Source organism: Alligator mississippiensis, chromosome 2, assembly GCF_030867095.1.
Source record: "Alligator mississippiensis isolate rAllMis1 chromosome 2, rAllMis1, whole genome shotgun sequence".
NCBI lineage: Eukaryota > Metazoa > Chordata > Crocodylia > Alligatoridae > Alligator > Alligator mississippiensis.
Window position 1 is genome coordinate 182,777,709 of NC_081825.1, and position 27,987 is coordinate 182,805,695.

Here is a 27,987-nt window from a genome sequence, read left to right on the forward strand (position 1 = left end):
TTCATTATACAACTTTATTCACTCTTTACCTCTGAGAGTCACCTGTTTTCCATAATATTTCCAACTTACTGACGACCTAGGGCACGAAAGCATGTAGGGAAAATGAAAATGTTTCTTAAGTTTCTTTGTCCATTTAAATAAGAACCTGAATTGTTTCTCTTACAAGGGACCTTGGAACGACATTGTCCCATCTCCAAGTCCTATGGATGGCTTGTTGTGGGCTCACAGATTTGGATGGAATTTCTTCCTTAAGCTCTCTTAAGGTAAGCAAAGCTGTATCACTTCAAATTTTCCAGCATCCTCTTATAGGCTTGCTAAATTTAGCTCATAGTTCTCTTCCTATAATTATGCTGGTAGCCCTTTTATTCTTAAGGGACTTTGACTGGGAGTTTGTGAAGACGCCAACATATTCATTTTTTATTAGAACACTGGCCTGCTTCTAAAAACACGTACTGTCAAGCATGGTACTCACTTCTGTCAAATCTCATTGACTTAAGTTGGCACTAGGAAACACCATGTCTGAGTGAGTTTCTGAGCCTTCTGATTGATTCTGTTAAGTTTTTTTTACATTTATGTGATACCCCATAGCCCAAAAAATTTTAAGCAAACCGTTAATGTAATTTGGGAAAGCCTGTGATGGATGTGCTCTGTTTACTCCTTTTAGGAACTCTATATTGCCTATAACAATATTTCTGACCTGAGCCAAGTGTGCTTGCTAGATCATCTTGAGATTCTGGACCTGGAAGGAAACAATATTGAAGACATTAACCAGATTCAGTATCTGGGACTTTGTAGCAAACTGAGTAGTCTCACAGTGGAGGGAAACCTTATTTGCCTGAAGCCAAGCCCAGAATCTTCAGAGGTAAGAACATTGTTCAGACCCTGTGGGTGCATCTACACATTCATTAATGCGCCTTAGATACTGCATGTATTTAGTTTAGTATTTCTTTAATAAAGTACTAACTAAATTCGCAGTACCTGAAGTTACTGTGCAGTAGCACTGGTGCACAGTTATTTGGTGATGCTTACTGTGCATTAGCCTCATAACACTATATAGTAGGCTAGTAGCATGGGTTTTGCTGTTTCATGCTACTGCAGTGTTATGAGGCCAATGCACAGTAAGTGTCTCATGTAGACACGCCTCTTGTGTTGAATTTTGTACACACTTGTTTATCTTGAAGCGGTAAATCAGAAATTTATAGAAACACATCCACTGAGTAGTTATTGATCACGGGTGATGACAGAATAAGTCTTTTCCATCCATCATTTGTATACAGTAGTTGTTTTTGAAAAAGGCACCTTTCTCATGATCACAAGACAGAACAGGAGTAGAAGTAACACCTATTCCTGGCCTCTTTCCTAATGTCTCCAAAGGAGTGTTGATATTAGCAGGAATGGCTTTCATAAAACATCTCCTGATACATATGAGTATGGGCATATAATCTAGTTTAGCAAATAAATTGTTCTTACATGAAGTGTTCTTACATCCCCCATGAAATGTTCTTACATCCCACATGATAGTGAACTCCTTCATGCAACTTCACATCTTTCCCCATCTGCTCTAAGCTGCACAGGGGTCACCAGAGAATAATTTTCTCCTGCTTACTAGCCAGGCCAAGCCCTTTCCCTAGGTCACTAAGGAGCATGAAACAGACTTTTAAGCTGTTTATTTCTTTCAACCTCCATTACATTTTGGTGAAATTCTAATTTTTCTGCCCCCTCTATGTTATATGGTCTGCCCAGGGTCCTCCCTGTCTCCAAGGCAACAGAGGTACCATGGCTCTGAGCCTGGGCTTATGAATGTTCCTGATATCCAGAATTCTCTGCTTCCAAATATCATGTGTGACAGACTGCAAATCTCCATTTATAGTAGTGTTCTTCGAGGAAGATTTTTCCCTATATATCCTTCATTTTTTCCCCCTTGGTTTCAAAACTTTTCTCTGCAACTTGCTACATTAAAAAATTATTTTGGCTTCCTTAGGATGCTCTAAAGGACAGTGCTTTTTGTCCCCTCCACACTCAAAACAACCAACAGGCCACACTCGGTTCTCAGTGGGTATGGGTGCAAGTTCCATACCAAAGGAGTTAGGTAGGCCTTGGGAACCAAGATCCTCGGTGGCTTGTACACGAGGCCCATGCCAACAGAGTTGAGCAGGCTGCCAAGAAACCAGATCCCAGTCAGAGTGTAGGCAACAGCCATGCCACCAGAGTTGATCAGGCTGGAGGAAAGCCTGACTCAAATTAGTATGCAGGTGATGTCCTTGGTGAGACAGCGGAGCGGGCTGTATGGAAGCTCTCTTCACTGACATCAGATCAGAACCAGTGGGATGAAGAAAGGAGTATATTTTTCAAAGCTTCTCTGGCTTTTTTTTAGGCATGGAGCACAGCTTGCAGGGCAGGTATGTAAGGAGGTTTCACTGAAGCCTTTTTAATACCTAAGGAAGTCTCCCCCACTAGCAACCAGCATACAGCATAGGGCGTAGTGATTAAGAGCCCCTTCCTAAGGGATGGGCCTACTTCCTTTCTTTCTCCAGCCACCAGGGATCCTACAGAACATCAGGGAGTGACAGGCAAGATATGTGTTTTCAGATAGCTCTTTTGATCTTCAATTTCCAGTTCCCCTTTAATTGGGCTTTTTAAGGGTTTTTTTTTCCTCAAATCTAAGCAGATTTCCTGTCCAGTTAGAAGTGTTTCTCCCCTGCCCCTTTCCCTGACTTGAGGGTGAGCACTTAAAAATAGGAGGCTTTAGATAGGGAGGGCTATATAACAGAATTTTCTCATTGACTTATGGCTATGCTTATTAACAGCTATTTGATCTTGCTTCCAGGGTAGCCTAGCCCTCAGTACAAATCCTAGATTTTATCTGGGGGACAGTGGGGAACATATTTTTTCCTCTAGATGATGTGTGCTTCCTATGTTTCCAGCAGATGACTCTTTAGAAACACAGGGTGTCGCTAACTGCTAGAGGGAGGCTTGTTCACATCCTGGAGAGAAGCTCCTATGACATTCTTTAGTGTACACCAAGAACAAAAGAAAGACATAGTCTGGACTATATTCCCACAGTTTTGAGTACCTAGCCCTTTAGTGCATCATAAATCACTTGAACCTATTTTCATTCAAGTCAACTGGAAAAGTAAAAGAAAGGCACATGAGAAAAAGAGGAATTCAGAGATGAAGGCAAATGCCCATTTTGTGGCTTCCATTCTCCACCACTGAGATTAAAGAACATTGAAGGAATAGGCCACAATGATTATAATCAACTTCTTATTAACCTAAAGGTCTTGGTTCTCAGACTTGATATAGGTGCTGATAGAATCACCTTTCTTAAACCACAAATACACAGACACAAAACTTAGTGAAGGAGGAATCTATCCTAGACAAAAATCCAGCACTGTTCAGCTCAGTACCTGGGAAGCTGAGGTGAAGGAATTCCTAGCTCATTGTAAGGTGATAAATGCCCTCCTGGAGGAAATCTGGAAATGTTTACTTATCTCTTGAGCTTAATAGGATCCTAGAAAAGTAGGGCTGGAGGGGACCTTAGCAGGTCAGCCAGCCCAACCCCTGCTGAAGACAGGAACATTCCTGTTTAAACTATCCAGACAAATGCTTATCTAACCTGCACTTAAACACTTCAAACAACAGAGATTCCACAAGCTGTCTAGCTAATGTCCCAGTACTTAACCATTCTTGTACTGTATTTACTTGAATCCAAGACGAGACTTTTCCCCCTCATTCAGTATGCACCTGGAGCAGCCCTTTTAAACTTCCCAGTGGTATTTTCAGCTTGGGAAGACAGTTATTATAGACAGTCTTCCTGAGGGGCAGTCCTAAATCCAGACTCAGAAAAGAGAGTTGTTTACCCCCATGTTGCTATGGTAATGAGAAGTACCCCTGTGGCACCAGGCTTGGGTATGTCTGTACCAGGTTCATGGCATTTCTGGGAGTACTGTTTAAGCATGCCTGTCCACCCAATCCCACTTGCCAAGTGCCAATCCTAAAAGCAAAGTTCTGAAGCCATCTTGAAAGCTAGGGACAGACATTCAAAAAGCCTGAGCCTGAATTGATTCAATTTTTGCAGGTTAGTCTAACCTGGCTAGGCTGAACTGGTTTGTAACTGGACAGACATTCTCTTTGGACTGAGGAAATTCAGGCACATTCCAGCAGTGGCTCAGGCTAGAAGCCGGGGGCACTAGAACAGCCCTCTCTTCCCTACCAGAGTGCTGAACTGAGGAGGGGTGTGGCCAGGCCTGGGCAGGACCTCTGGTTAGGGAGGTCTGCCTGCACCATCCCAGGCTTTCCCCTGCTGGCTTCTGAAGGGGTGGGAGTGTTACTAGACCACAGACCCCTGCTAGCACTCTGAGGCAAGGTGGGTGTGCAGCGCGCACATCTGTTAATGATACGGAGCTTTTCAATCTCCCTCTCCCTGCTTTTTTATACTGTCTGCAGCAAACTGACAGGTGAGCAAGCCAGCAGGGGGCTGATAACAGTGATTATCACCTCATCAGCAAAACACTAGCCTTGCTCCATTAGTTCAAACTCTGCATAGATTCATAGATTGTTAGGGGCTGGAAGGGACCTTGCAGATCATCAGGTCCAGCCCCCCTCCCCCCCACTGTAGGCAGGAAGACAATTGGGGTTAGGTGACCCCAGTGAGGTGACTGTCCCGTCTCCTCTTGAAAACCTCCAGGGTAGGTGACTGCACCACCTCTGGAGGGAGTTTATTCCACAGTCTAGACATCCTGACCGTGAAGGAGTTTTTCCTGATATTAAGCCTTCTTCTTAAACAGTCTTCTTCTTATACAGTTTACCAGCTGACTTGTTGATTAGATTCAAAGAGCCTTAAACAGGCACTGTTCTGTCTTCCTGTCCCAGTGAAATTGGAGACATGCACACAGACACCTCTTGGCATTAGCTAGCATACCACATGCCTAGGGTCCATGGGGCTGGCGTCCATGCTGTGGTAGATGGGAGGAAGGTGGGTGGGGTGGGGATTCCTTCTTAAGCAGCAAGGAGGGATGGGGCAGGGGGAAGCCAGGCAGACCCTGCTGTGTCTGCAGTCTCTGCTGGAGCTGCAGCCAGGGAGCAGAGGGGAGGGCCTGGCCCTGCTATGGAGCAGAGAGCCCTGCTCAGCCCAGAGAGCATGCTGGGATGCTGAGGTTTATCTTAAACCAGCAATGAGTCTGGGACAGGCATTGCATAAACCAGTTCGACCCAAATCACTTAAGTCTGATACTACATTCAACCAGGTTTATCCCCAACCAGTTTCAGCCATTTTGAAACTGGTTTATGTGCACTGAACATCTGTTCTGTTACAGGTATAAACCAGTTTCTGATCGCTTAAACTGGTTTATGTGTAATGTCTGTCCCTAGCCAAAGGCACCTCCTGCAGCTGGGTCCAAGCACAATGAAGATAGAAATCTGCAGGACCTTAGAATGAAAATTCACAGGAAGATGCAATGCTCCTGTTTCTTCAGTATAACCATTAATTTACCTTTAAGAAACATGGGGAGTATAGAGGGATGGGGTGGAGAAATGGAAATGGAATACAAAGTCTTTGAGTAAGGACATTAGCTTGGATCTTGTCCAAATTAATCTATTTTTAAAACAATGTGAAAAGCTTTTCCTTTTACCTTTTCTGGCTTGTTTGAAAAGGTCCCACCCAAGTGTTCTGTATCTTCACATTAGCAGTTAGTTTCCCTCAACCTTTCTTATCCATCTTTGCACTGGCAGAGTTTGATTATCTCTGCTCTTTGGGAACTAAACTTCTCAAGTACAATAGATCAGTTAGCCAAGTCAGATAACCCTACTGCAAACTATAAAATACGTCTGCCATACTGTACCTGATTTTAGACAGATTTCAGTAACACAGTAGCACAGAGTTAATCTTTCAATTTCTCTTCATTCCCTTTTTACTGCTTTTTAGGAGAAAGACAAATGCACTGTTTTAAGTATGAGACTGCATAATGGAAAAACCATGCTGTAACTAACCCAGAGGGGCAAGGCAAAGCACCAGCATTAAATCACACACATTAAAACCTGTTCCTTTTCATTCTCTGTCATTGGATCTTTTCTTCCATCCTGTAAGCCACTTAAAATCCTAATATCAAGTTGAAAATCAACAGCCAAAACTTCAAATTCTAAGATGCCTAGGATTTTTGTTCTGGACAACTATCTACTCAATGTTGTGATTGAATGATTCAGGGTCACCCTTATAATCGGTTGTGTGGTGTCAGGAAATTCCTAGAGGAAAGGAGACCTTGAAATAAAACTTAACCGTATGTTAAAGCAAGAGGATCTCTTGAAGTTATCCTACTTTTTCAGACTGTAGGCCAGTCTGAAAGAGTAAGAGTGCCTTGTGGACACCTTGCCTCTTCTTTACAGTCAGAATGGCCATCTTCTGTCCAGTTGGAAGTATATAACCTCCCGTTGGCAACTACAGTAATTAAGTATAGAATTAATATCTGGAAGGGCCTTAACATGATGTATAATTGGTGCACTTACAGTTTTAATTTCAGTTTTAGAGAAATAACTGATTCAAATTATTATATCTTGTATCTAAAATGAGGAATAGCTGTGGATGAAGCAAGAGCTCTACATTTTAAATGCACCCACTATGCCAGCTTCAAACAAGGACTCAGCTTCATTCAGTTGGGTCTGTTTCCTAGAGCAGCAGCAAGAGCTCTGCAGATATGTGCTTGTGTTTGAATGTCTCTTTGGGAATGCCTACACTAAAACCTTTATCTAATAAGTTAAATAAGCACAGACTTTATGCACTTACTGGGCATACACAAGTAGTTGTTCTCAGTTAAAAGAAGTGGCTTACAAACCTTGTTTTTAGATTACTGCGATTTTCTTCATCCATACCCATGAGACATAAGTTAAATGAGGTAATTAGTTTAAGCTTTAATTGCAGCAAAAATGTCCCAAATTATCAGTGCTAGGCTGTAAGCAAGATACAATTTATGTGCTTGTCCAGGTGTTTCATAAGGTAGTACATTGTAGGGTATTCTTCAAGAGCTGAATCACTTTATGGCTGTTACACATGACTGATATAAAGCATAAGGAAGAAAGCAAACAAGGGGCTGGCACTATCATTCCTCTTATAACAGGCCATTAAGATATTCGCACCTATGGAATTCATTTTTGCACGAGGCTATTGGTGAAGTTAAACTTGAAAGCTTAGGTAGTATCTTTAAGAGCTCAGTCATTTAGTGCAAGTGTGGCTTTTTTCACACAAGCATATAACAACTGTGAAGATTTGTATCACCTTCTTCTATTTAATTATTGCCTTGATCACAGGTGCCACTGAAGGCAGCAGCAGTGTCATTCCTTTGCTAACATATTTTTGCTTCTCAGAGATCCAAATCTAGAGTGCCTTCCATTTGTTTTCCTGCTTTGAACTTGCTGAGCTGCACTTCAGAGGCAGCTTCTGGAACTATTTATAATGGAAATGATTTTTTCTCATTGATAGTTCAGACCTGGCTGAAATCATGATTCTCTGGAAGGAATGAAATGTGTCTACAAAAAATCCAAACAAAACAAAACCCCTCTCTTTGCTTCTAGCGGACATCCTTGTCTAGGGCTGCAGGCAGACATCACAAGTGAAGCATTTCAGATGGCTTTCAAGTCTTTCAAAGGATAAACTGTCTATATGTACATACCCTCCAAAGCACTCCAAAAAGAGCTGAAGGATTCCAAAATAGTGCCTTTGGAAAAAGTCCAAAGTAAAGTCTCTGCACAGGTAGCTGCCTTAAGATGTGTAGCCAGCACATCATGGGGTGCCAACTTCAAAGTGCTCAGAACCACCGCACTTCCAGTGATATATGCCCCAGCAGAATATTGTGCTCCTGTAAGGTCCAGAAGTTGTCATACTAAAAAGCTCAACAATGTACTTAACAGCATACCGGGACTCACTTACACATACACAGATGTACTCCCTGTACTCTCAGGTATTAGATCAAGTAATATAAGAAGACAGACCCTAACATCATTATTGGCAACAGAAGTAGGAGATAACAAAAATCACCTGCTTCATCAACTGTTAACTGAAGACCTGAATAGACGAGGCTTAAGAGGCTCAAAAGTCATAAACTGTTTGTACATGAAGCCCACAAGTTCCTGGAAAAGCCTAGGGATCCCGAACCAAACCTATGGACAGCAGTGGCAGTGGCAACATGTGGGGGGTGCATATGCACCCCCTGAGAGCACTGGTGCACCCCTTGACAGTCAGCGTTCCCTGCTTAGGCGATGGGCAGGGGGGCAGGAGGGAGTGCCGGTGCCCCCCTTGCGAGTGCCAGCTAGGAAGTGGGGGCGCCAGGTGAAGCGCTGCTGGCACTTCCGGGAGCACTGTGGCTGCTTCTGTGAGTGCCACTTGTGCTTCCTGGCCAGTGAGATTGGCTGTGGGAAAGCCCCCCCACCCCGGTCGGTGAGATTGGCTGCAGGGAACCCCCCTTGGTTGGCAAGACTCAGGTGGCACCAGTCGCCTATGAGCAGTGGAATGGGCCGACCACTGGGAAAGATCAGATCTATTCCTACAGCATTTTATATTGACACCAAACAAGTCCCCAGTTGGTTACAACCTTGACAGAGAAGCATGGGTCAGGCTAAACAGATTGAGATATGGATGCTTCAAAATAATGCTTTACAAAATGAACATCTTGGACAGCCTCCTGTGTGAATACAGTGTCCAACAAACAGCACAGCACTTAATTGAAAACTGCAATCTTTACAAATGCCCAGGCAGGGTAGATGGAATCTGCACATTGAGCGATTAATACTAGACAGTGGCTCATAGATTTGGAAGCTGATATCTGATGTGGTACAAAAGAGAAGAGAGAGCACAACATAGGGCCTTTTGGGTCCGCCAGCATCCCACGGTGCTCATCTCTTCTTTCTCCCCACTCACCTACAAGGGGGAATGGAAGGAGAAGAACAGGGAAGGCTGTCAGTGAGTATTGTCATTCTGCCTCTGCTGTCCCAGACCCCCCTACCAGAATTGGGAGACTGGAAACCTCTGTGCCCCCTGTCCCCACCCAAGTCAGGATTCCTGCTCTCCAGCCCACCCTCCTGTTGTAATTTTCAGGGACACCTCTACCAGTCCTACAGCTGCAGGTTTGCATTTATTCACCACCATACACTCTTCTTTGAAGCATCCAACCTCAGGTTAACACATGGATGTACATTGCTAGATAGTATTTCTTTCTCTTGCCTATTACTGCATCCATTTTTCCCAATTACAATTAAATGCTGGGAGCAGTGGCTCAGCTTCAAACGGGGTACTGGAGGAGGCACGGGGTAACAGCTGAACTGTGTTATGGTGGTTAGCATGTTGTACTAGGAAGTCAGAGCAGACTCCCTTAAGGGAAGCTGAAAATGCAGGTCATAGAGAAGTAAAGCTGGAAGGGACCTCAGGAGGTCCTCAAGCTTCCCAGGCAAGTGCCTTAGCCACTCAAAAACTGGGACAAGAGACTGCCCTCTTCCTCTTCTTTGCTGCCAGTCTGCATGCATGCCCAGTGTATGTGTGCAGACAAGTACATACATGCACAGGCTATGCAGCCAGCAGTAGAATTCCTACCTGTGTCACTGGGTTATCAAAACTGGAGGCTTAAGATGACTAGGAAGGGAAAAGAATACCACCGTTAGTGACTTCAGTCTTTAAAGATGCCTGCAATGGGGTTAGATCATGACTGTTCTTGATCTCTTCAGGTGATGGAATTAGTGACCAAATTTTCTGCAGTATTATTCATAGATGTTAGGGTTGGAAGGGACCTCAATAGATCATCGAGTCCGACCCCCTGCATAGGCAGGAAAGATTGCTGGGTTTAGATGACCCCAGCGAGATGCCTATCTAACCTCCTCTTGAAGACCCCCAGGGTAGGGGAGAGCACCACCTCCCTTGGGAGCACATTCCAGACCTTGGCCACTCTAACCGTGAAGAAGTTCTTTCTAATGTCCAGTCTAAATCTGCTCTCTTCTAGCCTGTGGCCATTATTTCTTGTAACCCCGGGGGGGTGCCTTGGTGAATAAAACCTCACCAATTCCCTTCTGTGCCCCCATGATGAACTTATAGGCAGCCACAAGGTCGCCTCTCAACCTTCTCTTGCGGAGGCTAAAAAGGTCCAGTTTCTCTAGTCTCTCCTCGTAGGGCTTGGCCTGCAAGCCCTTAACCATACGAGTGGCCCTTCTCTGGACCCTCTCCAGGTTATCCTTATCTCTCTTGAAGTGCAGTGCCCAGAATTGCACGCAACTACTCCAACTGCGGTCTGACCAGCACCTGATAGAGGGGAAGTATCACCTCCTTGGATCTATTCGTCATGTATCTGCTGATGCACGATAAAGTGCCATTGGCTTTTCTGATGGCTTCGTCACACTGCCGACTCATGGTCATCTTGGAGTCCACTAGGACTCCAAGATCCCTTTCCGCTTCCGTGCCACCAGCAGGTCATTTCCTAGGCAGTAGGTATGCTGGACATTTTTCCTCCCTAGGTGCAGCACTTTGCATTTCTTCTTGTTGAATTGCATTCTGTTGTTTTCCACCCATATGTCCAACCTGTCCAGGTCTGCTTGTAGCTGTTCCCTGCCCTCCGGCATGTCCACTTCTCCCTACAGTTTTGTGTCATCTGCAAACTTGGACAGAGTACACTTCACTCCCTCGTCCAAGTCACTGATGAAGACATTGAAGAGTATCGGTCCTAGGACTGAGCCCTGCGGGACCCCACTGCCCACACCCTTCCAGGTCAAAATCGACCCATCCACTATGACTTTCTGGGTGTGACCCTCTAGCCAATTCGCCACCCACCGGACTGTGTAGTCGTCCAAGTCACAGCCTCTTAACTTGTTCACCACTATGGTGTGGGATACCGTATCGAAGGCCTTCCTGAAGTCTAAATATACGACATCCACCCCTACTCCTGCCTCCAGGCGTTTTGTAACCTGGTCGTAAAACGAGACTAGATTAGTCAGGCACGATCTGCCTGCTACGAACCCGTGCTGGTTTCCCCTCAGCATAATTTGTCCTGCCGGGCTCTCGCAAATGTGAGCCTTGATAATTTTTTCAAAGACTTTGCCTAAGATGGACTGTCTGACCTATACTTGCCTGGGTCCTCCTTCCTCCCCTTCTTGAAAATGGGGACCACATTGGCCCTTTTCCAGTCCTCCGGGACTTGGCCCGTGCGCCATGAGCGTTCAAATATTCCCGCCAGTGGCTGTGCAGTGACGTCGGCCAGTGCCTTCAGTACCCTCGGATGGAGCTCATCCGGGCCTGCCGACTTAAAGGCATCCAGTTCCTCCAAGTGACTCTGCACCATCTCAGGGTCTACGCATGGTAGTCTGGCTCCTTGCTGCTACTTCTCTACAATCCCAGTGAGAGACTTGTCTTGCCCCTCTCTTAGGAACACTGAGGCAAAGAACTCGTTGAGGAGTTCAGCCTTGTCCCCCCTGTCTATTACCAATTGCTTCTGCCCATTTAGTGGGGGTCCTATTCCACCCTGGGCCTTCCTTTTACTCCCTATATATCTAAAAAACAATTTTTTGTTATCCTTAACTTGGGATACCATCCTCAGCTCCATGGTAGCTTTGGCCCGTCTAACTGCCTCCCTACAAGCACGAGCAGAGGAGGTATACTCCTCTTTGGTGATCTCTCCCTGTTTCCACTTTTTATGTGCCCCCCTTTTGGCCCATAGGCTGCCCTGGATTTCTCTGGTCAGCCAAGGAAGCCTCCTGGCCCCTTTCCCTCTTTTTCCTCACATCAGGATCGTCTCCCTTTGTGCCCGAAGGATCATTTCCTTAAGGCACAGCCACCCTTCCTGGGCTCCCATCACTTCAAAACTCCTACTCTGCAGTGCGTCCTTGACTAATCGCCTGAGTTCATTGAAATCAGCTTTCCTAAAGTCTAGCACTTTCACCCTACTAGTTACCTTACCCACTTGACGTCTTATGAAGAATTCTATTATTTGGTGATCACTGTCCCCCAGATGACCATCGATCTGTAGGTCCCCTACCATATCATCCCCTGTTGCCAATACCAGGTCCAGTAAGGCATTCCCCCTAGTGGGACCGTGTATCTCCTGCGTCAGGTGGAGGTCCTGTACACAGGATAGGAACCTGCGTGAATGGTGGGACTTTGCTGTCTACGTCTCCCAGCAGATGTCTGGGTAGTTTAGGTCCCCCATGACTACCGCCTCCTTAGTTTTTATGGTCTCCGAGAGCTGTCTCAGGTGCCCCGAATCTAGTTCCTCCCCTTGGTGTGGGGGTCTGTAGCAGACCCCTACTACCAAATCCCTTTCTCCTTGTCCCCATGTAACCTAACCTACAATCCTTCTACTTTCTCATCCTTTGATTCCATCTTGATGAGGGTCAATGTATATTGCTCATTGACACAGAGCGCAACCCCTCCCCCTTTCTTCCCCACCCTGTCCTTTCTGTACAGCCTATAACCCTCAATATGTACCGCCCAGTCGTAGGATGAATCCCACCAGGTTTCTGTTAGCCCTACTAAGTCATAGGTGTTTTCTGCAAGCAGGAGTGCTAGTTCATCCTGCTTGTTCCCCATGCTCCTAGCATTAGTATATAGGCACTTGAGCCTTGTGACTGGTGCCTTTGCTGCTCCCCAGCTCCGATTCCCAAGGGGCCCCTTATTTCTTACCTGCTTATTGCTTACCTGTGCTGTACTGCTGGCCGCCCCATGGCTTGCAGGTTCCCAATGTTCTCCTTCTTCAGGCTGGACTGTCCTTGTGGGTGCCACATGGTTTGGTGGTCCACAGCTTTCCCTGCCCTCATCTTCTCCTTCCCCCGATGAGCCTAGTTTAAAGCCCACCGGAGGAGATCCGCCGATCTAGAAGAGAACACACTCTTACCTTTGGGGGACAGGTGAAGCCCATCCCAACTGAGCATGTCCCTCGTCGTGATGTGCGGGTTGAAGTATAGCTCAGCCAGCATTTTGCATGCTGTTTCATTTACAAGTGCAATACATATACATAACGTGGCACACAAGATGCATTTTCAAAGAAGACTGCAAAAGAAGTTCTCTTTAACTAATTTCTTGGCAAGGCATTGCCACCTGATCTGTACAGAGTTTGTCTGTTAGTCATTGTGTAATTAGTGTACCAATTACTGGGATAGCTAGACTTAGAGAAGAATATAAGGTTTAAGGAAGAGTCATTGCCCAAATATGTGTTATCTCTGCCTCTTCCTTGGTTGGATTTTACTTTTGTAATCAGTCTAAGAAAAGAGATTCATCAGCCAATTAGTGACTCTGTTTATGGGAGGCTGTCTGTGATAATGGTATGTCTTTTACAGGGCCCTAAAAGAGGCTATTGCACTATTTCATTCTTGTCTTGCCTCTGTAACCTGGAGTCTGTCCCCAAACCTCCTCTGCCCTAAGTTTCTAAAGGTTTTTCCTTGGGCTCTGTGAGTCACTTTGCTTCTAAAATGCATCTTCTGACCCATTAGGATATAGAAAAGTCACTTATGATGTTAAAAAAATAGGTGTAGATCTCTTTTCATGTTCCCTAGCTAGGCAAAGCTAATATTGTGTACTACAACTTCTATGTAAGAGCTCTCTGATTCTTTTTATCTACAGAATGATCCAGCTAGAATTACTCCTCTTTCTTTAGGCTGCCTGTTTGCTTTGTCTAATTTGATTTCTAGATGAGCTCATCTTCCTCTGTCATCTAAACTAAAAGCAGCAAGCTGATGATAAATACTGTAGCCCCTGTTACAGCTGCTGTTGCAGTAATGCAAGATGAGCGTAATATGATGCTTCTGTCATACCAGATGGGGCTATAAACTAGAAAACTAGAGCCAGTGCATTCTGCATAGTGCAAGTGCTACATGGTGGAATGGTAGTTGATTAATACTGTTTCTAAATTAAAATTAAAGACTCAGTCTAGTTAATGCTTGCCTCTTCTTACCAGTAGCCAGCAAACATACAGAGCAGTGGTCCTTGGGGCTCCACTGTTCAACATCTTCATCAGCGACTTGGACGAGGGGGTGAAAAGCTCCTTGTTCAAATTCGCAGATGACACTGAGATGTGGGGAGAAGTGGGCATGCTAGAAGAGAGGGACAGGCTACAACTAGATCTGGACAAGTTACAGGGGCGGGCGGATGAGAACAGGATGGGTTTCAACACTGACAAGTACAAGGTACTGTACCTGGTGGGGGAAGAACCAGCAGCATACCTACAGGCTGGGGAACTCCCTTCTCGTCAGAGCAGAGGCAGAAAAGGATCTTGGAGTCGCTATTGACTCCAAGATGAACATGAGCCGCCAATATGGGGATGCGGTCAGGAAGGCCAACCATACCTTGTCATGCATCCATAGATGCATCATGAGCAGGTCCAAGGAGGTGATCCTGCCCCTCTATGCGACATTGGTCAGGCTGCATTTGGAGTACTGCATCCAGTTCTGGGTGCCACACTTCAGGAGGGATGTGGACAGCATCGAGAAGGTCCAGAGGAGGGCCACTCGCATGATCAAGGGGCAGCAGGGTAGGCCCTACGAGAGGCTAAGGGACCTGAACCTGTTCAGCCCCCACAAGAGAAGGCTGAGAGGGGATCTAGTGGCTGTCTACAAACTTGCTAAGGGCGACCAGCAGGCATTGGGAGAGTTCCTGTTCCCCTGAGCACTACTAGAAGTAACAAGGAATAACGGCCATAAGTTGACCGAGAGTAGATTTAGGCTAGACATCAGGAGGCATTACTTCACAGTCAGGGCGGCCAGGAGCTGGAAGCAACTTCCAAGGGAAGTGGTGCATGCCCCTACCCTGGGGGTCTTCAAAAGGAGGCTAGACAACCATCTAGCAGGGGTCGTTTGACCCCAGCATTCTTTCCTGCCCATGGCAGGGGGTCGGACTTGATGATCTGCTCAGGTTCCTTCCAACCCTACCAACTATGAAACTATGAAACTATATAGAGCAGTATACTGCTAGAGTAGTAGCAGTGGTAGATTTTGAAGCCTCTTGCAGTAGATCTTGGAGTCTCTTGGAATTGATCTGAGGCTGGGGGGTGGGGGGGTGGGGAAGGCTAAGTGCCCGCGTGCGTGCACGCATGTGCCTTAGCCCAGCAGGTCAGTCCTTTCTTCTGCTGTTCATTAATGTGCACATGCAACATTTGACATTATATGCATGACATCAAGTCATTCATCCATATGTGCAGTAAGAAGTTGCACTTGGTCAGTGTGTTATAATGGGCACATGTGCACAGGAGGTGGTCATTCTGTTCTTCAACAGTCAGAAAACAACCCAAGATAGACTACCATTTAACCTCTGGTGCTATTGGCATGCAGACTCTTGTATGAAAAAGTTTAGGATTAAAATATGTAATTTCCTTCTGTTTTATACAGAAATACCCACAATACCTCTCAATACTACTGCTGGCATGGTGGTCACCACACCCAGTTTAGGATTGTGCCTAAATTCCAAATCTAACCCTATGGGAAGTGTTCCTCTTTCGTTCATCAGACACTGGGTTTGGCAGCCTTTAAGAAATACATATTTTAGTCATGCTATTACTTAATTTATGGGGCTGAAATCAGAGAATCCTAAATACAGGGAAGGGGGCACTCCTGGATGGATTATCTAGCTTTTTCATGCAGTGCAGGATACCAGTGTCAATTCTGTATGGCAAAAGGATGCTGTGGCAGTGATTTGCAAACAAACCACAAATGAACCTTTTCTTTTGTCCACTTGGGTCATCAGTTCATGGTCCATTTGAGTCTCAGTTCAAGCATAGAGAAATGCAGTAAGATTTGAAATGCATGGTAGCATTTATATTAGGGCTGTGCAAAACAGCACTGTTTTATTTCAACTTCTGCTTCACCATTTCAAAGGGACAGTGTTTCATTTTGCTGTTTCAAAGCATGGTTCTGTTTCGTTTCATCAGAATTGTTTCGCTGTTTCCACATTGTTTCAACACGTTTCAACATTTTGCTCATAGGCTATAATGGGGAATCACAAATATGCCTATAACTTTGTCATTTTGCGCCTGATTCAGATGAAAATTTCAGGGATGGTAGCCCCTTCTGATGACGTGAAACCTGCTAAGTTTCAAGGAGATAGGTGCAGGGGGGTTTGTGAAACTGCACCTCAAACTGTTCAAAGCAAAACTAGTATCACTTGCCAGCAGAGGCAGCATGCTGTCATCCTGCACACAGATCCCGGGGCCCACTCCCCCCAGGAGGAGTCTGGCACAGCCCCGCAGCTCTCCTTGTGGGTGCGGGCCCCTAGATCTGCATGCCCAGAAATAGCCCAGAGCTGCCACCATCTCCAGTTGGCAGCGGCAGCCTGTTTTCATCCCACATCATCAGAGGGCCCATGCCACCCTGGAAGAGCCGGGGGAAAGATTGAGAAGCTGGGGAATCAAACTAGGAACTGGGGGAATGTTTAGGGACCTGAACATGCCCCCAGTTCGATTCCCCCAGCTCTCTGATCATACCTCCAGCTCTTCCTGCGGGGCATGGGCCCCCGGATCTGTGTGACGGGTTTTAGCAGGCTGCCGCTGCAGGCTGGGGCCAGCAGCAGCACCACAGTCTTCCAGTACTTGACATGAGCTGTGCCAAGCAGCTGCCACTGGCCCCAGCCTGCAGCAGCAGTCTGCTGAAACCCCGCACACAGATCCGGGGGCCCGCATCCCCCAGTAAGAGCTGGGGAAATGATCAGAGAGCTAGGGGAAGAGATCAGAAAGCTGGGAAATGGAACCGGGAGCTAGATGTCAATATCAGAGCAGTCCTTCCCCCCTCTTTCCCATCCCTCTTCTTACTTTCTGTTTAGCTGCAACTAAGCCCGGCTTTGAAACTTGAAAAGTTTTGAAACTTTCAAAACGTTTTGAGTGCCCTCATTTCATTTTGAAGCTGTTGCGAAGCCTTTCATTTTGTTTTGATTTTGCTGTTTCGAGCTCAAAACATGTTGAAACAGCTTCAAAACAAAACACCTGTCAAAATTTCGCGTAGCCCTAATTTATATCTGTTGTTTGAGATGGCTTGGTTTGCCCTCTTGAGGCATTCATGCTTTAAAACGTAGCACTCGCACAATGTAAACATTCGCACATTGCTTATAGTAAACCTGTTTGTCTTGTACAAGCAGTTACCTTACTCTTCATTCTTTCAGGTACCAGACTATAATTACAGAGCTGAAGTGAAAAAACTCATCCCCCACTTAAAATATTTGGATGAAGTCCCAGCAAGTCAAGTGGCTATCCCTGCCTCCAGGAAGATGAGCAAGGACTGGCTAATTGTGAAGGATTCTATTAAGGAGGGTGGCTTGGCAGAAGATATTTCTGGATTAGGTATGTCAAATTTCCCACCGGGTCCATTTATTTTATCACTGTGAGAAAAAGAAAGAATGTTAACAGAGCTGAATCCCTAAGGGACCAAACTGAACTTGCATGGCTAGGAGGTAGGAAACTCCATCCTTTTACTTGGAAACTGAGCATATTGGATATGGAAATGGCTGTGGGAAAATAAACATTGAGCATTACCATGCTATGGTAATGTACTGTCATGGTCATTCTTTGAAATGTGAATGTGTTTGTAAACTGATGATCAGAACCTCCATCCCACTGGAGCTGCTTTGTGTTGCTCCTGCATAGCCAGTGGAGAACTTCTACAGATTTGGAGAGTAGTCCAGTTGGCTAGAGCTGCCATACTAGCTCCTGTGCTGTGGAGTGTGGGGCCATGGCTGGAGGTTGTAGAGAATGGTCTGAAAAGTTTTTACACTCTGATGTTCCTCAGATGGAACTGTGAGATGATGAGCCTGACCCCCCACTAAGGTCAGAGAAATGTGAGTGCAAGTCAAAGCATCAAGTGAGTCTCATCTGCATGAGAATCTAGTGCTTAGTACAGTGATTCTCAACCAGGGTGTCATGGCACCCTGAAGTGTTGTGCGACCCTTTTCTAGGTTCTGTGGGGTGCCTCACAATATTAGCACTGTTAGGTGTGCAAACACCTACCCATGATTACCAAGGTAAACCAGAGATTTCAAATAGGAATCCATAGTGTCAAAAACATTCTGACCTGAAAGAAGAATTGCTCCATTATTTTTCTGACATCCAGCAATGAGTGAAAGCTAAGAGCTGAGATTTTCTGGGGGGTGTCTTGAGTCTAACAAGACTGAAATTGACTGATTTAGTATTTATTCTGAGGGCATATTTTGAACTGAGTAAGCAAAATGACAGCTTAGAAATGAATATAGTAGACAGAAAGAATGGAGTATACAGAAGAGTCAACTAAAAAGAAAAACATAAAAGAAAATCTGGGAAATTCCTTGCTAACCCTCTATAATAGCTGTCCTCAGCTCTCTCCATATTAGAACCCACTCCCATGTAGCCAGGATGTAGCTGGGTCTCCCTGTTTCCATTTAGCACAATGGGAAGGACAGGATGGTCACAACCCACTGTTGTTTATGACTCACTAAGGACTGAGAACCTGTGCTCTTCAAACCTGCCTGTTCCGGTTTCTCTCTCTTTCTCTATCTCTCTCTCCCTCTCTTACATCCATTAAATTCATTAGTGTTGAGTACATTAGCCTGAAAACAAATCCATTGCTCCCTTGCTTGTACCTTTTGTTACAGATCAAATGGTCATGCTTTTATATAGTGTACTACATGCACTTTACCATGTGGAGTTAGATATTACAAAGTATTTCCTATCACAGCTTCTATTGCTTCCCATTAATATGGGCAACAAGATTGGTTTCCTGACCCCCATGGTATGCTGTCCAACTGTATGCCATAAAATTTTTAGTTTATTTTGGAATAAGTACATAGACTTGTAATTTATTTTAACCCTAGTGGGTCCAAATCACTAGTTGGAAATAATAGGTATGATAGGAATAAGATCTTTTTAAACCTGATCCTCAGTGACTCTTCTTTGGCTATGCAAGTTGCTGCTCTGAATTACAGAATAGTTAGTAGATGAGGGTAGAAGAAACAATATAGAACTAAACACAAATTGGTGCATTCATATGTTATTACATCCATACTTGAATATGACCTTTAACCATGAATTAGTGAGATCAAATGCTCAGATTAGGAAATTCCAAACATTTTCTCTTCTCTCTAGCAATGCTAACTCAGCTACTTTGCTCCTGCTATATCCTTTTCAGTTTTGCGTTACTAACAAAGACCAGGGCATAGGAATAGGATTTGGCAGCTAACATATAGCTCCTAAATAAATGCCTGAATTATTACAAGTGTTGGCAAGTGCTCAGCAGGATATTTATGTAGGACCATAGATGCCAAGCACCAACAAGTGGTATTCTAAAGCTTGCATTTAATGAAGGAAAGAGGAACAGAAGATGCTACCTTTGTGTGACTGAGATGACTGAGGTGGCACAGTTAGGCAGCCTTGACTTTGGGGTTTCCTAAACACTTGAATACTTGTTCTTGCATTTTAACACTACACTAGTGCTGGTTGTTTGTTTCCAGAAGGGAGAGGAACAAGTGGGATTTGTATATTTTCTAAGCCACTCATTCTTCTTGCTGGCTTTCATTGCCCCAGTGACTGCTGTGATCTGTTGTCTCTTTAAACCTATAAAAAGCAACTGACTTACACTCAGGGCCATTTGTAGGCTGCACTGTAGAGCATCTGCAGCACACACTATACCTAAGATCATGCGCTGTTTTTGAGACCCTGCAGCATTTCAGAAAGCATAATGGGACATGTAAAGATTCAGCTTTAACTTTGCATTCATTGGCTTTTATGAGACCCAGCCAGGGTGCTAACATTATAGAAACTCATAGTGCATTTAATTTACTCTGTGTTCTGTGGTTAAGAAATCTATCACTGAAATGAATATATTTCCATAATTCATAATCCACAGGTTATGTCCATGACTGAGTCTACTGGCTCTGGAAAGGTGTCCATTAGCATCTCAGGGTATGGACAGATGTAATGCCTAGAATGTGGTAAAGCAACTTTAAGCCCCAAGAGTTTGGATGTACAGGCCACTTAAGACTGGTTTAGATGTCCTGGAATGTTTTGAAAGTACACCGGGAAAATCAAGTACTATTTTGAGCCATGAGCTAGTTCAGTGTTACATGGGCACACAGAGCATTCTGTGCCTACTGTCTGGTTAGTCCTTCAGGTATCCCTCTTCCCTCTTTTCACCCCAACAAATGCAGGGCAATGAGGCTTCTCTGGGTTACACCAGAACTTTATTCTGCAAACAACATACCACAGTCTACACGAGTGGGGAAGCAAAGCATCTATGTCAGTTTGCCTTCTTGCTACACACACTGAGCAGAGGGGTCCCCGGCTTATTTTGGATGAGGAGTGGGAGTGGAGGGGTTGTCATATGCTTGTGGGGGGAGGGGCTGTGTGGCCTCTGATTGTGGCTCCCAGGAGGCCGGGTGCTCTGGAGGGGTCTTGATTTTGTAAAGTGTAATTATGTTCTTCATGAAACTCACGGAGTCTTTTTTGAGAAGGGGGAGCAGGAATTGCAATTGGGCCATAAAGTCGTCTTCTTCCTTGGTAACCAGTGAATCCTGGTCTTCCTTTACCTCCACTGGAACCCTGGGGAAACTCCAGGCACTGGGAGGCTTGATGGTCTGAAGAGTCTACCTACTGCTCCTTGGTGGTGTCCTGGCAGTAGTGTAATCCCTAGAAGGTGACAGTTCTACTTAGAACCCTTAGCATCGTACCTAGGGACATGTCTGTTCAGGGACAAATGTGAGCCAGTTTGCAACTAGAGGGTGAGATGTTATGTCTGCCTGTACCCTCAGTGTACTTAAATAATTTAATCCCATCAGACTAGAACTCGCACTCTGTCCACAGGCAGGAGAATGGCACATATACCCTCTTGTGGGTTACCTGGACCATGTGTGAAGTGAGACACTCATTCCTTACTCCCTCCCTAGAGCCCATGGCTGAGGAAATAGAGCCATAGTTATACATATGTAGCTCTCTCTGAAGGGCAGCATAGCTGAACCAGCCTAAGTGTGGAAGCAGTAGTAACTGCATAGGGCAGGAGCATATTACTAACTTCCTAGGGAGGTTGGTAGCAGGGAAGGGATTGTAGCTGAGAGGGGGATGGGAGTCACATAGCCTCTTGGGGTTACCCTTTGGGAGGTTCAGTTCATGTACTACCCTTTACTCTAGTTTGGTAGTCCTCAACCTATTTTCTCGGTGGGCCATACAGGCAGTGCCCAGTCCATCCACGAACTGAATTGGCTGGTAGTCCCGATGTAGTGACTGAGGCAGGGACAACAGGCACCATCCACTTGTGTGCAGGGGGGCAGGGGAAAGCCCGGCTCTAATGCAGCCCTGCAGAGGAAAGGATGCTTGACCTGGCCCCATGGCAGGAGGGGAAAGGGGTATGGCTCAGTCTCAATCCAGATGCAGGTGGAAGGGGTGTGTCCCGGCTCCAACTAGCCACACAGGGCTTGGAGTTTGGGAATTTGACAGAGGGCTGCATGACCCTGTTAACTGCCACTTCTCCCCAGCTGCTAAATTTCTGGACTTCTGGAGAGCCCCAAGGGACAGATGCAATGGCTCCGTGGGGCAGAGGTTGAGCACCCCTGCTCTAGTTTGTACCTAGAAACCCAGACTACGCCACTTAATATGGTGTTTGCTCTAAAGTCCTTGCCCTGAAAGCATGCATCCCAACAATTCTGAGACCAGAGTGATTGTTGCACATACTCAGTTTCTTGGCCCATTTAAAAATAACTTTTAAGAGGCCTTGTATCTCTGATTCCTTTCAGGAATAAGCAGGTTGCTCAGGTTGTGCTTTTTGATTAAACTGGCTCTTAGGAACAATTAGGACCCCATGAAAGTACTGCCAGACTATTCTGCTTTTGCTGCCCCTTTGCTTAATTTCCAAATAGCTTGGAAACTACATAGAAAGGTGCAGATATGTTTGTGCCAGAAGGCAGTTGGGGAGTGTTGCAATGCAATGATATGGAAAAGGTTGTGTGGCAGCAAGCGTACTGGGCATGCAATAATTACAGTTCGGTTTCTCATGGCAGGACAAGCATACTCAGTTCCCTGTAGCACCAAGCAAGTTGCCATTGCTTTTGTGCTAATGAGAAATGATGGTGTATTTTAAACATTGCATTGCCACTCCTACATTATTAAAATGTCTCCTAGATTCTTACCTAGGGGAAACAACAAGAAGGCCTGGCTCTGATCCGAGACCTGCTACAGCTCATTTCACACCAGATTGCCGACTCTGGACCTTGCAGAGGCCTACTAGTGCAGGGAGATGTAACGATGCCCATCTGCTATCCAGTGGCAGTCCCCTTCCAGAATTCAGTGCCTCTGATGAGGTCTTCCCAGAAGACAACTCCAGTGACCTGACACATGGTAATGAACTCTCTCTTACTTGGTTCCTCCTTTCACCTTCCAGCCAACTACCTCTCCAAATTCTTAATCCTCACAAAAGCATGTGTGGCCTTAGCAGCACTGGTGGTGAACTTGCTTTTCCATTGATCTTTTGTTGTGATGCTTGCACTGATCGGCTAGAGTGCTTTCTTGTTTCTGCCACAACAGAGGATGAAAATCAAGTGGGTTTGACCCACATTCTACTCTTTATTGCCTTTTCCAATAGTATGCATTGCAACAGAGTGCCCCAGCCACAGATCAGGTATGTCTTCCTACACCTCCCTCCCCAAGTTTTGTTTTTTCCCACTTATGTTAACCAAAACCCATTCTCATCAACTCTTTTTTCTACAGACCGTCTCTGCTGGAACTCATTCAGATCTTGTTAATATAGAACCATCTCATCCAGAACCATCTGGACCCTTCATTATGTTATAGATGTCTAGGATGGAGTGCCCCCAAAGAGTAATAGCAGGAGTACAGTAGCTATGCTTCATGACCCATTCACAAGTGGATCCTGTGATCAAAGCATGTAGTGTGCAAGCCCCAGTTATGTATTCCTGTAGAAAACACTGCTGCCTGTCTCATGGGTTTCCAGGATGGTGCTGCCCCTCAGCCTGAAGGATCACTGCACTGATTTCAAATTTCTGGCCAGCTGGCCAGTCTGTAGGTCTAAAGTATAGCACTGTGCTCAGCAGCCTAGCAACTTGGCTCCTCCCTCCAGGGAACATTGCAGAGTCAGCATGCCCCCAAGAATGAGGTGAGGAGAGAGGACTTTGTCTGTCTGCAGCCATCCCTCAGGCCAATTCAGGATTGCTGCCAAGGAGATTTGGAGGCAGCTATGTCCAAGCCATTCTCACATGACAGTGTATACATGACAAAGGAAAATGAGGAGATTAAAGGGAAGTCACTCTCCACTGGTAGGACTCCTGGGGTGGATGAGTAGGGAATGTCTGACATGGCTATGGGAGTTCTGTTTTAACCCACTCCTGAAGACTCCCTGAGTGAGGTACCCTGGTCAGTTGTCAGGAGAAAGTTGAGCTGCTATAATCTAATCAGCTCTGCAGAAGGAGATGAGATGTATTAGCCCCCAGCATTTTGGCTCTGTCTGTTCAGTAGTCACTGGTCCAAACTTAGTCTATCAGGCAGGAGCTGAGATGCTCAGCCTTACCTGGTGATCCAGCAAAGCCAGGTCCAGTGAAGCACACCTGGAGTATCTGATACTTCACATCCAGACTAGGTTCAGGCAGTTCATGAATTAAACATACTACGCTCTTGAGAACAGGATCTCACCACAGTTACAAACTGATTGTCTGTATAAATTGTTAAAAGCTGGAGAGAAATGCCTTATTTTGTTTCCTTTTTGCTAGGAATTGGCCAAGTGATATGCGGGAACCCTATCAAGGCCCTTCATGCACGGAGACAAAAGCTAGGTGTATGTTTTTTTTCTTCTATTCTTCATATTTCATTTTCCTATACTTTGCATACTAGTCTGATAGACCCAGACAAAATTACCTTTGTGCTAAATGGAGACCATGATGGTACTTCCTAGATTTCCACACCATTCTACAGTCCAAAAAACAAACCATAAACTAAAGTTGAAAGTTCCATGGCCTTGATTCAGCAAAACATGCAACACATATTTGAGGGACCCCAGTTATAAAGAGGAGTGAGGGAGCATGGAAAGCCACAGGAGGTGTGGAGGAGGACAGAAGAGGAAGCTGAAGAGCTGGAAAAACAATGAGCAAACGGAGTGGTGAATCGGGTATGATGCTGAGATTTCCCAGCTTCTTGTTCAGAGATGGGTTGGAAAGAGCCACATGGAAAAAAATTACTCCAGAAACTCAAAACACAGGAACATAGGAAAGTCGGGCTAGAAGGGACCTCATGAGGTCCCCTGCTCAAGGAAGGAACAGCCCTGACTAAACCATCTCAGCCAAGTTTCTGTTTAACCTGCCTTTGAAAGTTTCCAAGCGTGGAGATTCCCTACATAGCCTGTTCCAATGCCTGATCACCCTCATAGTTAGAAAGAACCGCCTAATCTCCAGTCTAAATTTCCCCTGCTGCAGTTTAAGATCATTGCTCCTAGCCCTGTCCCCTCCAGCCACAGAAAAAAAGCCCATCACCAACCTCTCTATAATCATCCTTTAAGTCTTTGAAGTCAGGTGTCAAATCAATCCTCAGCTTTCTCTTCTCTAGGCTAAATAACCTTTGTTCTTTCAGCCTTTCCTCATGACTTTCCTCTCCAGTTCCTAATAATTTTTGTTGCCCTGTGCTGGACTCTTTCCAAGCTGTCCACACTCTTCTTGAAGTGCGGGGCCTAAAACTGGACATAGTACTTCAGGTGATGCCTCACATGTGCTGAATGGAAAGGAAAAATCACTTCCCTTGATTTGCAAGTGAGATTCCTATTAATACAAGGCAGTATGCTGTTGACTTCTTTTACAACAAAAGCACACTGTTAGCTTATATTCAGCCTGTGGTCTACTGAAACTCTCAGGTCTTTGTCTGCACTTCTGCAGCCTAGCCACTCATTTCCCAGTCTGTATTTGTACATGCAATTATTCCATCCTAGGAGGAGAACTTTGCCCTTGTACTTGTTGAGTTTCATCTGATTGATTGCAGGCCACATATCCAGAATGACTAGGATAGACTAGAGCCTAGCTCTACTCCCTGAAGTATCTGTAACTCCAGCCAACTTGGTGTCATCCACAAAGTTGCTAAGCATGCTCTCAATACCATTATCCAAATAATTAATGAAGATATTAAACAGTAGCAAACCTAGGATCATAGGCACCGACTCCGAGAGTGCTCCAGGGCTCAAGCACCTACTGAAAAAAATTAGCAGATACTCATCACCCTTTTGGTTTTGACATTTAAAAAAAACACCCTGCACTTTACCTGAAGAAGCAGCATGTTACTTCAACCCAGCTCTGCAGCATCTGTAAAGACTGAGCACTTCAACAGGGCTTTTGGGGGCATTTAGCTAAAGTTGATTCAATCGGCTATTAGATAAAAGCCCCACTAAAGCGCCCAATCTTTACAGACACTGGAGAGCTGGGTAGAAGTACCATGCTGCCTTTTCTGGGCATGCACGGGGCTTGGTGCAGGAATGTGCCAAAATTAAAATAAAGCCCCATTTTTGGTTTACATCTGCAAGCACCCACTGGCAAAAACCAAAGTCAGTGCCTATGCCTAGGATAGACACCTGGGGGACCGCACTTGATACCTCCTCTCAATTAGATGTTTAGCCATTGTGTCATTTAACAAAAATGCTATTGGGTATTGGGACCCATCTTAGGTAAGGAAGGGAGGAGAGAAAGCCCCAGTAGGGAGAGCTGTTGTCTTCCCTAGAGGGAGTTGGAAACAGTGGACTCAAAGAGAACAAATGAAAAATGCAGGGCAGATTCTGAATTCCACACTCACAAAACTTACGTGGATTTAGCGGGGCTTGAGCAAAGCACAAGGAAGGACTGCAGGCCTTGGTTCTTTTTGTATATGTGCTGTAGTTTAAAACTCTGCTCTTCTGTGCCCTTTTAACATCAATATACATATTTAGCATGTTAATGAACCAGGCTCAATTCATATTTACAAAACAAAGAGGAGGCCAGCTTGTGTTTCCCTTCCACCTGTGTGGGGAAATCCTTGCTCCTGCAAGTTGTCCTGTTGACTTCAATAGGGGGGCTGGCAGAGGAACATACTACTCAATATACAGATGACACACGCTAGTGTAGGACTCCAACTTTGCACAGTAGGAAAGCATGTGCTTAACTCTCAGTGGTCTCACTGAATGGGGGCTGCATCACTTATGTGAAATACCTGTCACTGCAATGTGTAATTTTACATATTATCTGTGACAAAAAGTACTGGAAAAGGCACTAGTCAAAGTGAAGGCATCTCTTTGCTCTGCTGTGTTGCACCCAATCAGTGAAAGTTTTCTGAGATATACTAGAGCAATCAGTTTGAAATCCAGTGTGTCAAAGTGCCAAAAGTGTAAGGGAGCCATAAGGGAAGGCTGCACTGTCAGTCCCAGCCTGACATGTTTATCATGGTAGCTATTGTAGTTTTAGATTGGCTTAAACCTGGACCTACATATCCAAGGGACCAAAATCATTACTCTCTTGGAATCACAGCAATACTGGGTTTTCTAGTTTGAATCTAAAATAAGCTAGTATCATGAACGGTTTTGTAAACAAGCACAATACCTTTTTAAGAAAATCATAATGAAGACAATAATTGTTTATCAAGTTTAGAAGCCCAGAGTTTGAAAACTGATTTGTTTGCTTGTCAAGAGCAATAGATAGCAAAAGAAGAATCAGAGCATCAATAGTAACTATGTTTTTTCCTTGTATTGCATAGCCTTTAGCAACAAACCCATTCAAGCTGCATGGTCACAGGGTGGAACACTCCTATGATTCTGGAGAAGGTGAGGTCCAGAGCCGTGAAGATGTCTTTGCTGAGTTGAAAGCATGGAGAGAGCAGCATAAACGGTAAATTTTGGGAGGATTCTAGATCAGCATATAGTAAATGAGGGGATTCCTGCTTTGCTTTAGTGATACCACAAGCTCTTCAGCCACCTCCTGGCAGTTTAGGGGAATTGACTTTTGTGTATTCGCATCTGCCCGGACAGGTCCAACCTGCTGTTGTTCCTTCTGCAGGAAAATTTGTGAGAAAGGGGATGGAGGAGGATACAGTCTATGATGATGCTAGGAGAGAACCTTGCTGATTCTGCACAGGAAGGGCTTCATGAACACTAGAAAGTACAATGAATATATTTTCTTTTGCCAGTGGGTAGGATGTTGCTGCTGCTAGCAGTGTGTTCCTCCAGACAGCGAGTGGGGAGGGCAGGATTACCAGCAGCATTAAACTATCCAAATGGGACTTTTTTACAGTTAACTACAATGACAACAGGATGAGACCATCATCAAGTGTTCTTGGCAATCTTTCCTAAGTATAGGGACTAATCGTTCAGAATGGTAATGGGAGACCTGCCAGGAAAAAGTGAAAGTTCATTTCTTTATTTTTTAACTGTATGTTTGTCTAGATAAATCTATTCACACACATGCATGCATGCAGATGAACACACACACATGCATGAACATGCATATGCTTGTACACACACACATACCTTGTGTGTATCTCTTCACAATACCCCTTTTAGTATTTGGAGTGAAAATTTGAAAAATGCAACCAAACAGTTTATCATGGTTTTGGTTTTTTACTATATTTTGCTGACTATGGATTGTAAAACTATCCAGATCCCCTTTTATTTTGGGGTTCCCAAGCATTAGCTAAGTAGTGCTGTGTCTAGGTTCTCAGAACTGCAGGGGAATGCTGACATTTGATAATGGGATGTATGTTATAGCCATGTTGGTCTAAGAAATAGACATAAAAAAACTCTTGGGTCAGAGGCAATTATCTTTGATTAGACCAACTAAATAATATTAAAAAAAATTCTTTCTTTGCAAGCTTGTAAATGTAAACTTCATTGCTAACCAAGAAAGAAGACATTTTCACCTCCCTGTCTGATATCAGACACCTCCAGGGAAGAAGTCTGCCTAATCTGCACATCACAGAGCAATGCTCTCACAAAAGGACTCTGAGGTACCCAGGGGAATAAACTTCCACCCTCTACCTCCCCTGTGCAAAATGAAGTGTCTTTTCTACCTAGGAGAAATTT

General features: G+C 44.9%; 1 protein-coding gene across 1 annotated transcript in view; it reads left to right on the forward strand.

The window, feature by feature from the left end:
• Positions 1-27,987, forward strand: part of LRRC56 (leucine rich repeat containing 56) — a 134,400-nt gene that overhangs the window by 93,098 nt on the left and 13,315 nt on the right. The window contains exons 5-10 of the mRNA XM_059722532.1: positions 167-263; positions 665-862; positions 17,102-17,279; positions 22,077-22,292; positions 23,678-23,742; positions 26,667-26,797. Of these exons, the coding sequence (XP_059578515.1) occupies positions 167-263; positions 665-862; positions 17,102-17,279; positions 22,077-22,292; positions 23,678-23,742; positions 26,667-26,797 (885 nt within the window). The remainder of the gene's footprint in view (positions 1-166; positions 264-664; positions 863-17,101; positions 17,280-22,076; positions 22,293-23,677; positions 23,743-26,666; positions 26,798-27,987) is intronic.